Here is a 12,435-nt window from a genome sequence, read left to right on the forward strand (position 1 = left end):
CTCAACAGCCTATTTCGCCCCGTCGGCGTGTGGAGGAAGAAGAAGAGGAACATGCTGTTGATAAAGAAAAAGAAGCACTCGTCGTCGGAGGAGAATCAACGAAAATTGTTGATGAATGTATTTATTTTTGTGGACATTGAAATTGCTAATTTGTGTTTTCTTGTATGAATTATTTATTTTATTATTGTTAAGGATTGGTTGAATTGTGTGGTGCGATGGTGTGGTGACGATGGGGAGGCAGATCTATGATTTTTTGGTGGATCGGGGTGGAGGACGGTGCGTGTAGAGAAATTCGCGCAGGCTGGAACCTTAATCGACTATGTACATGGTCAATAGTCGATTTGGCTAATCGACTATGCTCTGGTAGTCGATTAAGGTTGATCGACTCTTTTTTTTTTTTTTTGGATTTTTTGTTTATTGATTCCAAGTGTATAAATCAATTATAATGTTTGTATATTTTTTTGTTTTTTGTAAAATATAGTTGATTTTGCATTTTTTCGCAATTGTGATTTGTTATGTTTAGTAGCAGATTCTTTATCCACTATACTTCATCACAGTCAATTAATATACCTGATATAAAAAAAATTAAAAAAAACAAAAAAAGAAAATTAAAAAATTAAAGAATTTCCTTAATTGACTATGAAGCATAGTCGATTAAGGCTAATCGACTATGCTTCATAGTCGATTAAGGAAACTAATACGGAAAAGAGGGAAAAAAATGAAAAAGGTAAAAAAGAAAAAAAAAATCGCTGAGCACGTGACTAATGATGATGTGGTGGGTGGGGGCAAAGCTGGAAATCATATTAGTTGAAAATGGGTGTGGACTTTCTCAGATGAAGTGAAATATTTTAGATCTCTCTCCATTAAAATAAGTAATGAGGGGTTTCCTCGTAAAGTCCCAATAAATAAATATATAAATATATATTTAAAAAAAAAGAATTAAATATGGTAATTGATTAAAGATGGGATTTGAAGAGATAAAAAGAGCAATGAAAATAGTATGCGAATAGTCTGATTTCTTGTGTGTGTCTGTTAATTTTACTGTCCCAACTCCCAAGATTGAATTGATGCTTGTCTGTCAATGAGTACTTTTTATTCCCCACGCCTGGAGCCCCGTGTAATAATTCGCTTATGATCTCGTCATCTCTCTCTCTCTCTAAATTTGTTGTTTTCAATTTCATTACTGCAAATTTAAATATCAAAGCAAAAATATTCTTGAAAGAAAAAAAAAAAACAAGTAGAGAAATGGCTACCAATTGCTTCAGCAAGAAAGACCCAAAATTCATGAAGATCGTGTTGAACCCTTCAGACCATAAGCTAGTAAGCATCTCACTTAACTTTTCATCAAAATTTCATTCTTGAAGAAATATGAAGTTCTTTTATTAATGCTTACAAGGTGTTTGCAGAAAATCCCAAGAGAGTTCGTGAAACGATACGGAAACACTCTGCTCAGCAACTGCCACGTCATCTCCCTCAAGGTTCCAACTGAATCATTATGGAGAGTGGAATTAACGCGCGCCGACGGTGAAATATGGCTGCATAAAGGTTGGAAGGAGTTCGTCGATTATTATTCGATAAAATTCGGGCACTTGTTGGTATTCGAATACCAAGGAAGTTTCCAGTTTCGTGTTCTCGTATTCGATATGACTGCTTCCGAGATAGAATATCCCTCTCAATGCGCTAGTAATAGCGGCATTGGTTCGAAATCTAGCGACTCGTTCGTAACGTCGGAACAAATTTTGACGAACAAGAAAGGGAAAGGACAAATTCAAGATGAATTGGGTTCGGATGAAAATGAAATTGATGCTTCTGTCGATATCGTCGGCAGCACTTCGGGTTGTGATTCGAATGATTCTAAAGGTTTTTCTATCGTAGCCGTTATTCGTTGACCCTTCGTCATTTTTGCATTTTCTTGTTCAAGAATTGAACTTTTTTTTAGTTGGTGCAGAAAGTTGGAGAGGGAAGACAGCTTTGAAGAAGAAAACAAGTGCGGCGTACGAAATGGCGAAACGTTACAAGGACAATAATCCGTCGACAATGCCGTACTTCATCTCTCTGATGCATCCATCTTCTGTTATTCGAGCAGACGATTTGGTAATTAAAGAACCCCCCCTGAACTTAGGTTAAATAACGAAAAAGACCCTCACCTATTCGTAATAACCAAAATTCTCCTCTGATTATCTGTTGATCGAGTTTTTTAACAGAAAATGTGTACAGTCTCACCTAAATAGGTGAGAGAAAAGAAAATATCTGAAATCCGTGAAAAGTCACGTATAAGGGGTTGGTGTAAGACGAAAACAAACCTCAGGGGTTTTTGGCAATTACGAAAGGGGGTTATTTTTCGTTATTTAGCCTAAGTTCAATTCGTAATTTACCCTTATTTTTTCAGATAATTATATTTTAAATTGGGTTAAATTTTTTTTTTTTGAAACATGACATGATGAAACACAGAGTATACCGCTGTCGATCGCGAAAGGGAATTTGTCGGATGCGATGACGAGAAACTTAAAGCTTCGTGTGTTGAATGGAAAAACATGGCCAGTGAAGTGCACAATATACAAACTAAGCGCGAAAATCAACAGCGGGTGGAGGAATTTCGTGAAGGATAACAGACTTAAAGTCGGGGATGTTTGCATCTTTCAAGTAATCAACACTACGGAGCTCGTATTGGATGTCACCATATTCCGGTGTCGAAAATAAGATATTTTTCTTGATTGTTTACTAATATTGCAGTTTTAATTGTGTTTTAATTTTTAATGTACGTATATGTATGTATGGTAAAATGTGATTACCGACCCTAATGTTTGGTGTAATTTCAAAAAAAAAAACCACTCTTTTTTTAGAAAATTTAAATTACACCCTAATGTTAACAATCTGTGAAATTGTGGAATGTTTAACTACGATAAGTAAATGTTCATGTATAAAGGTTTATTTAATTATGATATTTAATGGTTAAATGTATATATATTTCAACAAACCATATAATATTTTTTCAGTTGAAGTGAAATTATGTATAGGTGCTTTATTCGGTTGTACATTGTGCTGCAATTCGAGTGCCTTGAGTTCCTGATATGTTTCTAGACAGCAGAAGGTTTTAAACTATAGAACTGCAAATTATGAAGCAGTAAAAATGGAAGGAACCTAAAAATTACAAAAAAAACCCTAAACGTATGCTCAATTATGAAAAACACCCCACCTATATGTACTTATCAAAAGCCCCCAAAGTTTGTCTCCATCTTACACCAACTCCCTTACCGTGGGATTTTTTACATAATCCTTTTACTCCCTGGGAATTTCACCAAAAAATGCCAATTCTACCCCTACATACGTGTTATTTCTTTATGCTACTTTTAAAGGCAAAAATGACCCTCAGGGGCCTTTATAAGGAATTTGTATTCTTCTTAAACATCACACTTGCAACTTTATAGTATTACCATTACTCTATTAGGCTAATTTTTGTCTTTAAAAAGTAGCATAAAAAAATGTCATGTTTGCAGGAATAGAATTGAAAAGATTACGGGAAAAAATAAACCTAAGGGGGTCGGTGTAAGACTAAAACAAACATCAGGGGAATCTTGGTAATTATGGATAGGTGAGGTGGTTTTCGTAATTTACCTTAATTCAGGGGTTTTTTCATAATTTACCCTTTTTTCTTTTAATGTCATGAATGAAGCCTTTTCATAGTATCATCTCTCAATAATGACGACATTTCTAACAGTTCATCACAATTTTCCCTGAAAACAACATTTCTATAAAAAGAAAAAAAAAACAGAATGAGAAGATGCAGTAGTCTACGGCACAGTCTTAACGAATGGATTCCGCGGTTTACTTATAACTAAATGCTCTCGTTTCACGAAAGTTCTATGGTACATTGTAACAAACTGGTAAATAAGCTCTAGAGTGGTACACATTGCATTTAAGGAATAAATGCAAGCAAAGGCTATCACAAAGTCTAAACTTTCAAGAAATTAATCTATCAGTTATCGGAAAAACTAGTGTCGCGGGTTCAACAAGCGCTATTTCATTTCAAGACCAAAAACTCACCACAGACGACAAAATAGTGAAGAAATTAGTCACAAGCAATCTAAGATAAGAATGTAAACCACAACTTCAATAAAATAAATAAATAAATAAAAAAGACGGTGATGCTTCTAAGTTACACATGCTGAAACACGAGCAAATATGTAACTTTGTCTTTCTTGAGCGCATACATTTTCGTAAATTACCAGCACTTTCTAAAGGCATCAAGCTATACGTAATTTTGCTTCTATGAAGTGTTCATTTCGAAGGTGGGAATCACATTTGAAAGTCTATAATAAGTTGCGAATTTAAATTCAATCAACACGGGACTAAGCAAAATCCCCGGGGATTCATTTTTTTGCTAAAATAACGAAAACTGATTGCATGATGGACGGCAACTACTATTAACTAAACACAGCAATAACACCAAATATTCACAACATAAACTCTCACCATTCAATCATTTTATATTCCGTAAAAAACGAACCAACAACAATACCAACAGCAGCAGCAGCTCCTAACATCTCGCTAAAAAACATAAATCAAAAAACAAAATTCCAGAACAAACAACACGATCATAAAACGGAACGATAAACTATAATATCAATAATGATGCCATTAATTAAACGAACACGAGTACCGTTATTTTTAAGCGTGCCTCGCCTGGAAATCTTCCATGAAAGCAACGAGCTTCTCGACACCAGCCAACGGCATCGCATTGTAAATCGAAGCCCTCATACCGCCGACAGAACGATGACCCTTGAGCTGCACCATCTTCTCTTTCGCCGCCTCCTTAATAAACTCGGCCTCCAGCTCGGGTTTCGCCAGAGTGAAGGGCACGTTCATCAGAGACCTCACGCTCTTCTCGACGGGGCACCTGTAGAACCCTTTGCTGCCGTCGATGGCGTCGTACAGAATCCCTGCCTTGTTCAGATTCTTCTGCTCGACCTCGTTGAGCCCGCCCTGTGCGAGAAGGTCCTCGAACACGAGCCCGCACATGTAGATACCGTAGCATGGCGGCGTGTTGTACAATGAGTCGTTGTCTGCGTGGATCTTGTAGTCGAGCATCACGGGAGTGACGGGCTGGCAGTTTCCGATCAAATCGGATCGGATTATCGCGATCGTGACGCCGGAGGGGCCGACGTTCTTCTGCGCTCCGGCGTAGATCAGACCGAATTTGGAAACGTCGACGGGTTTCGAACAGAAGTTCGATGACATGTCAGCAATAAGGACCTCGTTTTCAGAGGCGGGTTTGGGGTAGTCTTTGAACTCAACGCCGTGGATTGTTTCATTGGCGCATATATGCAAATACTTGGCGTGCGGAGTTTGGTCGAGGGTTTCGAAGGCTGGGATGTTGGTGTATTTGTCAGATTTGCCGCTCCAGATCGATTTGGGTTTGCAGTATTTGGCGGCTTCTTTGAAGGCCTTGTCGCTCCAGGATCCGGTGACGACGTAGTCGACGGCGTCGTCGGGTTTGCAGAGGTTGAGCGGGATGGAGGCGAACTGGGTGGTGGCGCCGCCTTGGAGGAAGAGGACGGAGTATTCGGAGGGGATGTTGAGGAGGGATCGGAGATCTGATTCGGCTTTCTGGATGATGGAGAGGAATTCCTTGCCGCGGTGGCTCATCTCCATGACGGACATGCCGGAGCCGCGCCAGTTGTACAGCTCGGATTGGGCCTTCAGGAGGACGTTCTCCGGGAGGGTGGCGGGGCCGGCGGCGAAGTTGAAGACGCGATCGCTGGCGGAGGCGACGGTGGGCGGCGGTGAGGTGGTTTGGAATGCGGTGGACGAGCTGGTGATGGAGATGGGTCTGGTGGTGGAGGTGGATTGACGTGAGAGGGTGGTGGGGAAGGCGGCGATTTGATTTGCGGAGGGTTTGAGGTGGTGGAGTGCGACGGCGTTGGTGGCGGCGGCGGCGGACATTGAAATCGTCATTTCGCCTCTTTTTTTTTTTCCTTGGTTCAGGTTAGCGAAGATGGAGATCTGAGTGTGTGTGTGTGTGTTTTTTTTCCAATTATGTCTGATAGCAATATTTATATAGTCCCAACAAATTAGTTGGTGGGTGGGGTGGGGTGGGGTGAGTGAATTGTTATTCATTTTTTACCCCTGTACTATGCGAAATCAATCATTTATCTCCTGATGTATAGAAAACATCAAATGCTCCCCTATTTTTTTTGCTGTGAATGGCCAAATTTTTAACGGTGTTAAATTTGAAAGTGCAATGACTATTTTACCCCGTTTTATGTGTGATGGAATCCCCTAATTTTTTTGTTCTAAGTTGTTTCACTTTCTATGATTGTTGACGATTTTAGTGTTTGATTTTAGGGCTTTTCAGTTTACGTTTTTGGAGGGTTATGCAATTATAATATGAAAAGCTTTGTTTTTAATTTTCAATTCTTTTAAATTAGGGTTTCATTTTAATTTTACGGTTTCTTTCAGATTTTAGGGATTTTCGTTTTTCATGTTTTTGAATTTTTTCATTCATAATTTGCAAAGCTTCGTTTTTATTGATTCAATTTTTCATTTTTTTTATGAAGAAACGGAAGAAAAGTGTGTAAAGATGTAAAATGATTGAATAAAGTGAAAAAAAATGCCGAAAAGAGTGAAAATTTTGATGAAAAATTGCCAAAGCATTGGGATATTTTCGTCAAAAAAAAACCAACAACTCCTTGAAATAGTCGGTCAAAGGGTTTGACTAACGGAATCAGTAAAAAGGCTAATCGAAGGGAGTGCTTGATGTTTTCTATACATAGAGGGTACATGATACATTCACATAGTCCAGGGGTGAAAGATGAATTATACGCTTTAAATTTTTTATTTTTTTTTTTTCTTTTTTGAAAATCGAACAGCGAAAGGGATATTCGAGGGAAAATTGCTAGTGCCAGATGATGATAAAAAAAAAGTTTGGTAGCGAAATGCTTACTGCAGGAGGGTCCCGGGGTTTGGTGAGTGATATAAAGCGTTCTTGGAAGCCAAAAGTCAGCAATTATTTAATATTTTACTTATTATATTCAAAAATAAACTATATAATATGCACTATTTTTGCCACTTATGAAGTATTCAATCCTGAAAGTCGTTACTATATATTATTTTTTTCAAGTTATGGATTATTATATTGACAGATCCCAAATTACAAATCATCGGTTACACGGTGTTTGTCATATGATTTTTTTGGAGTGAAAACTTGTCATTTGTAATAAAATCGGTAAAGAAAAACAAACTAACTACAGCGGGCGGGAGCTCTTGTCGTACGTGGTCGTTACTTGCTACTAGGGATGGTAAAACAAGTTGAGCCGACTTGTGAGCTCGATGAGCCAGCTCATAAAAGCTTGAACTCGAGTTTTTCGAGCTCTAGCTCGAGCATTCTGACGTTGATTTCAATATATGCAATTATTTATTTATGCTCGTTGATTTGATAAATGTTAGGGTAAATAGCACATAACCCCCGTGGTTACAAGCTTTTGCAGATGATCCCATTGTGTTTGTAATATCAACACATAACCCCCTTGTGGTTTATGGAGTAGTTGCCGTTAGCAAGGGCGGATGGTAAGTATGTCAAGGTGGGGCTGTTGCCCCCAAGATTTTCAAAATTTCCCATTAAATATATATATGGGAGCGGCTAAAAGAAATACCGTTTTTTTCTTACTTCAATACCACGAACATAAAAAATAAAAAATAAATAGATAATAAATAGGTAATGACATTATTACTCTTAATGAAAATCAATACCACACACAAAATTTGTGTGGTATTGATTTTATCAAAGGTATTAATATCATTACCTATTTATTTTCGATTTTTTATGTTGGTGATATTGAAGTTAGAAAGAAATGGTATTTGTTTTAACCGTCCCATATATATATATATATATATATATATATATATATATATATATATATATATATATATATATATATATATATATATATATATATATATATATATATATATATATATATATAAAATATTAATTTCGGCTGCACTAAATTAGGATGTTGTATAAGGTTTCTATGTGTTTTTGGGCTTTCGGGCTTTTAAAGATTACTCAATGTGGAATTAACAAAAAATTGCTCATCCAATTTCTACAGATTGATGGTTTCATGGTTTCAGAACAAAATCATTAATGGTTTCATGGTTTCAGAACAAAATAATTAGATAAAATTCAAATTCAGCAAAAATTTACACAATCTCTTTACTAATTATGACCAAATTGAGTAAATTAATTCTATTTTTTATGTTTTTAGTACGGGCTCAATAGCTGATGGTTTTAGTTACAATTTAAATGATTGAATTTTTTTTAAACCATCAACATTAATATTTATATAAATTTAAAAAATAAATAAGCTAAATTTTTTTACTTGCTGGTTTTTTTTTTAAATATATTTTTACTATTTTGATCGGATGTTCAGCCCTCCATCTAAATGTCCCACGGTCCGCCTCTGGCCGTTTGTTTCCGTCACACTTAATCGCTTGTGTCAAACTTCAAGGGGTCATTTGCAAAAAAAATCCTTTGACCTTTGACAAACACAATTAAGTTTGACAGAAATATTAACGGCAACTACCCCATAAACCACAAAGGGATTATGTGCTAATATTACGAGCACAATGGGGTTATGTGCTAATATTACGAGCACAAGAAGATCATCTGCAAAAATTTGTCACCACATAGGGGTTAAGTGCTATTTACCATAAATGTTATTACTTTAAAAAAAAAACTTAAGTTTCCGTTGTGTTACATGCATCGATTTCCAACACTTGGCTTATTTTTTTTATTTTTTGCACGGAAACAATTAATGCATTGTTTAAAAGGGAGGAAACAAGTGAAATTATAAATGGTTTATCGGTTTGCAATGTGATGATGCTAAAGATAGATCACCTAGATTAGTTGCGATAGGATGAGCTAAAAGAGCAAGAGAGTCACTGACTCACGAGCTAGATGATCATGAGATACCTGCGATCAGAATACACGTAAACTAAGTCGGGGTTGATCCGGTGGAAACTCCTCCGACCCTCAAGTCAGCCGTATAGATTGTAGATGTTGTCGAGAGAATATGAGCAGTTGAATTGCTAAAATATAGAACGTACCGTAACAAATGAATTAAATCCTTATTTATACCTTATTAATTGGGCTGAAGTTAATTTGTCGGGCTCAAACGTTATTTGAAAGTGATTAGGCTTTCGTAGTAGTGGTCTTCAAAATGGGGTTCATGGCCCAATAGGTAAAAACATTGTATGCCCATTTCGCTGGCCCAATTAGGCATATCATCATGGGACTCCACCTATGTCACAATTCATTATTTGTTGACGACACATGTATCTTTTGTAATACAAACAAGCAAACAACATAATTTATGAATTATATCATAGATGTTTATGAGAAAGCATCGGGACAAATGGTTAGTTTCCAAAAAGCGAGTATTGTATATAACAAATCATCAAAGAGTGAAGCACGATAAGTACTTGAGTTTACCGACTGCTATTGGGAAATCAAAGAAAACGATATTTAACAACATAAAAAATAAAAGTGTGCAAGAGGCTTAATGTATGCAATGATAAATGGTTATCCAAGGGGGACAAGGAAATTTTAATTTCGGCGGTGCTACAAGTTATTCCGGCCTATGCTATGAGTTGTTTCGAACCGACATCCTTACCGACATGCTCTATGCATGAATGAATGAGGCAAAACTTGTGGTTTATATTGGCATTGACTAGAAGTCATATCGATACAAAGCTCGTTCGCAATCCATGGTTTAGTATTGGGAAAATAGCTATGTCTTGGGGTTCTATGAAATGTACCTTAGTTGTCACTAGAGCAAATCATGCATGATGTTTGCTTCACGAGATAGTGAGTGAATGCACATGGCCTGAAGCCATGATTAGGCATGTTCGAGATTCCTGTGATTTAGTTAACACAAAAGATTCTAAGAGATTGTATTTGACTATAATGCAACATGCATTGAGCAAATGAAGATGGGCTTCATAAATTGTGACAAATCAGAGAACATAATTATGAGGTTTTCTTCCATCAACGATAATAAGAGCTCAAACAATAATGATCCAGCAGACCATGATTCAAGATAATTACGCAAACTGATTTACTAAGTCTTCGCCTGAAATTACTTTGAAAAACCATGTTAAGGCTATTGACTTGCGTAGATTATACGAACTCGCTCCGTTGTAGACATCAGGGGTTAACTTGAGAGGGAGTACCCTGTCACTAGGCCAAATTTCATTTCAGGCGACGTTTTATTTGCGACGATTTTGTAAACGTCGCTGAAATTGCGACGTTTTCTTAACATATCGTCGCAATAATGCATAATTTAAATTCAAATTCTAAAAAATGAGTAAATATTGCGACGTTTCTAAATTACGTCGCAGAAATCGTCGCAAACTTTTAAACAAAAAGTTCCCTGAAGAAAAGGCGACGAATCGGTTATATACGTCGCAATTTTGCGACGTTAGTATAAATATTCGTCGCAAAAGAAAAAACTATTTTTTATTTTTTTTAATTAATAATATTTACGACGATAATGTTGAAACGACGCAAGGTGATTGGGAAATTTGCGACGTTTATATATTATTACGTCGCAATGGTTTTCCAATTAAAAATTTCTAGATTTGTTTTGCGACGTAAATAATGCAATGGATTGAAACGTCGCAACATAATTAGTTTTTTTTTCACAATTTTTCTGTTGCGACGTTTAATTAAGTAAAGTCGCTATTTTATTTCCATAAGTCTGTTGTGGCGACTAAAATATAGGAAAACGTCGCACGAAAATTTTTGGTCCTGCGACTAATAAGTATAAACGTCGCGAAACCAAATTAAAACCCCTTTCCCCACCCTAATTTTAGAACACGTTTGCCCAAGTCCGTCTCTTCCCAAATCACAGCTGCTCCCACACCCCTCCTCCGCCGAAGCAAATCAGTCCGCCGTCGCCGTCGCCGTCGGTGTCGCGGCTGACGGCATAAGGCCTTGTGATAGCCACCGCCAAAATTCCTCTATCTCAGCTCCTCCTCCGTCTTCCACACCGCCGCCGCCGCCGCTTCAATATTCTCCACAGAAATCCACCCCCATCGTGCCGACGACATCACCGGTTACTAAGGCCGAGCCACCACCGAAGCCTTCTTCTCCCGCTCCTCCTCCCTGTTTCACACCGCCGCTGCCGCTCCCGCTCCCGCCGTCGGAGCCGTGGGACTTACCGTAAGTTTTTTATTTATTCTGCATAATTATATTTTATATATTTTATTATCAATGATTCATGAATTATTATTATTAGAAAACAAAAGAAAAATTATTTCTTTAAAAAAAAAAATTCGAAATAATGTTGACAGCTGCAATTTCATTGAATTAATGTGAAGGTGGCTGAAGGGGCAAGAACGAGAGGAGCATCAAGAATTATTGGAGTTGACATTAATCCCGATAAAATCATTAAAGGTATCAAATTAAATTAATAAATAAATAAACTCGCCATTTAATTTATTGTACTATAGTATATTCATCCACTTGGAGTAATTAATAATCAATAAATTATAAAATTTTGTTTTAATAGGTAAAGCAATTGGGATCACAGACTTCATAAATCCCAAGGATTTGAACAAGCCACTGCACCAATTTGTAGAGGGTAAGTTAAATTATTTTATGTATATAAAATCTTTGTTAAATTATTTTATATATATGCGCTTTGTTAAATTATGTACACATTATTCCCCTAAACATCACATCTGATCTAAGATCTCTTTCTTTCGAAATCGTAGTTTAAAAAATGGGTCCCATAAGATACCAAACTTACACTTAAAAGAGATCACAATATTATTTTCAAAATATTTTTTCCCTACTATATATATACTCCGAAATTAAATTATTCCGAGAGAGACGAATATATAAATTTAACTCTCTCGTTACCTTCTATGTTCCTCAGTTGCGAATATTTTCTAAATAAAAATGCCGAAGGATAGGAGTTGGGTTTTGCTAGATGATCATCGATTAGACGCATTTCAAAATGGTTGTTTAGAATTTCTCAACTTTGCTTTCGATAAGGCGGCCATTGATGACAAAATAAGGCTACATGAGCATCAATGCATTAAAGGAATCGGAGCCTTTACCAGTTGATGGTAGTGATAGTGAGATTGGTGGAGGTGATGGTGACTAAAAGACTAGGACTTGGTTGCTCAAGTTCAAAGAAAGGGACGAGGTGTCGAGTATTTTAGGGCTCAAGGTGTCGAGTTCCATCCCCATAATCCACCGGGCCACGACAACTAGTGTTTTGGGTATTTTTATTTCATGTTTGGATGATTTAAGTTTTTATTTGGATTATCTTGTGTTTTGATAGAATTTTTGGATGATTTTGTGTTTGATGATTTTGTGTTTTGGAATGTTTCGACGATTTTATGTTTTCGAAGAATGTTTTGGATTAT

General features: G+C 36.7%; 2 protein-coding genes and 1 long non-coding RNA gene across 4 annotated transcripts; 2 read left to right on the forward strand and 1 right to left on the reverse strand.

The window, feature by feature from the left end:
- The first annotated feature begins 970 nt into the window (after positions 1 to 970).
- Positions 971 to 2,924, forward strand: LOC105965026 (B3 domain-containing transcription factor VRN1). Of its 2 annotated transcripts, none has more exons than XM_012989537.2 (4): positions 971 to 1,320; positions 1,407 to 1,860; positions 1,949 to 2,094; positions 2,452 to 2,924. In XM_012989537.2, exons 1-4 carry the CDS (start codon positions 1,132 to 1,134, stop codon positions 2,698 to 2,700), a joined length of 1,038 nt encoding a protein of 345 aa, XP_012844991.2. In that variant the 5' UTR covers positions 971 to 1,131; the 3' UTR covers positions 2,701 to 2,924. The 2 variants fall into 2 exon arrangements, with proteins under 2 accessions (XP_012844991.2, XP_012844990.2); XM_012989536.2 differs by having other exon boundaries at positions 985 to 1,320; positions 1,940 to 2,094.
- A 1,529-nt stretch (positions 2,925 to 4,453) lies between these two features.
- Positions 4,454 to 6,070, reverse strand: LOC105965092 (phosphoserine aminotransferase 2, chloroplastic). The gene has a single exon (XM_012989608.2). The coding sequence runs from the start codon at positions 5,953 to 5,955 to the stop codon at positions 4,669 to 4,671; it is 1,287 nt and encodes a 428-aa protein (XP_012845062.2). The 5' UTR covers positions 5,956 to 6,070; the 3' UTR covers positions 4,454 to 4,668.
- Positions 6,071 to 10,871: 4,801 nt separating this feature from the next.
- LOC148768856 (uncharacterized) lies at positions 10,872 to 12,160 on the forward strand. Its single transcript, XR_016032928.1, has 3 exons — positions 10,872 to 11,455; positions 11,571 to 11,642; positions 11,940 to 12,160. It is a non-coding gene; the product is annotated as an uncharacterized LOC148768856 (long non-coding RNA).
- Positions 12,161 to 12,435: the final 275 nt, after the last annotated feature.

Source organism: Erythranthe guttata, chromosome 8 (assembly GCF_056151865.1).
Source record: "Erythranthe guttata isolate IM_541 chromosome 8, IM_541, whole genome shotgun sequence".
NCBI classification, from domain to species: Eukaryota; Viridiplantae; Streptophyta; class Magnoliopsida; order Lamiales; family Phrymaceae; genus Erythranthe; species Erythranthe guttata.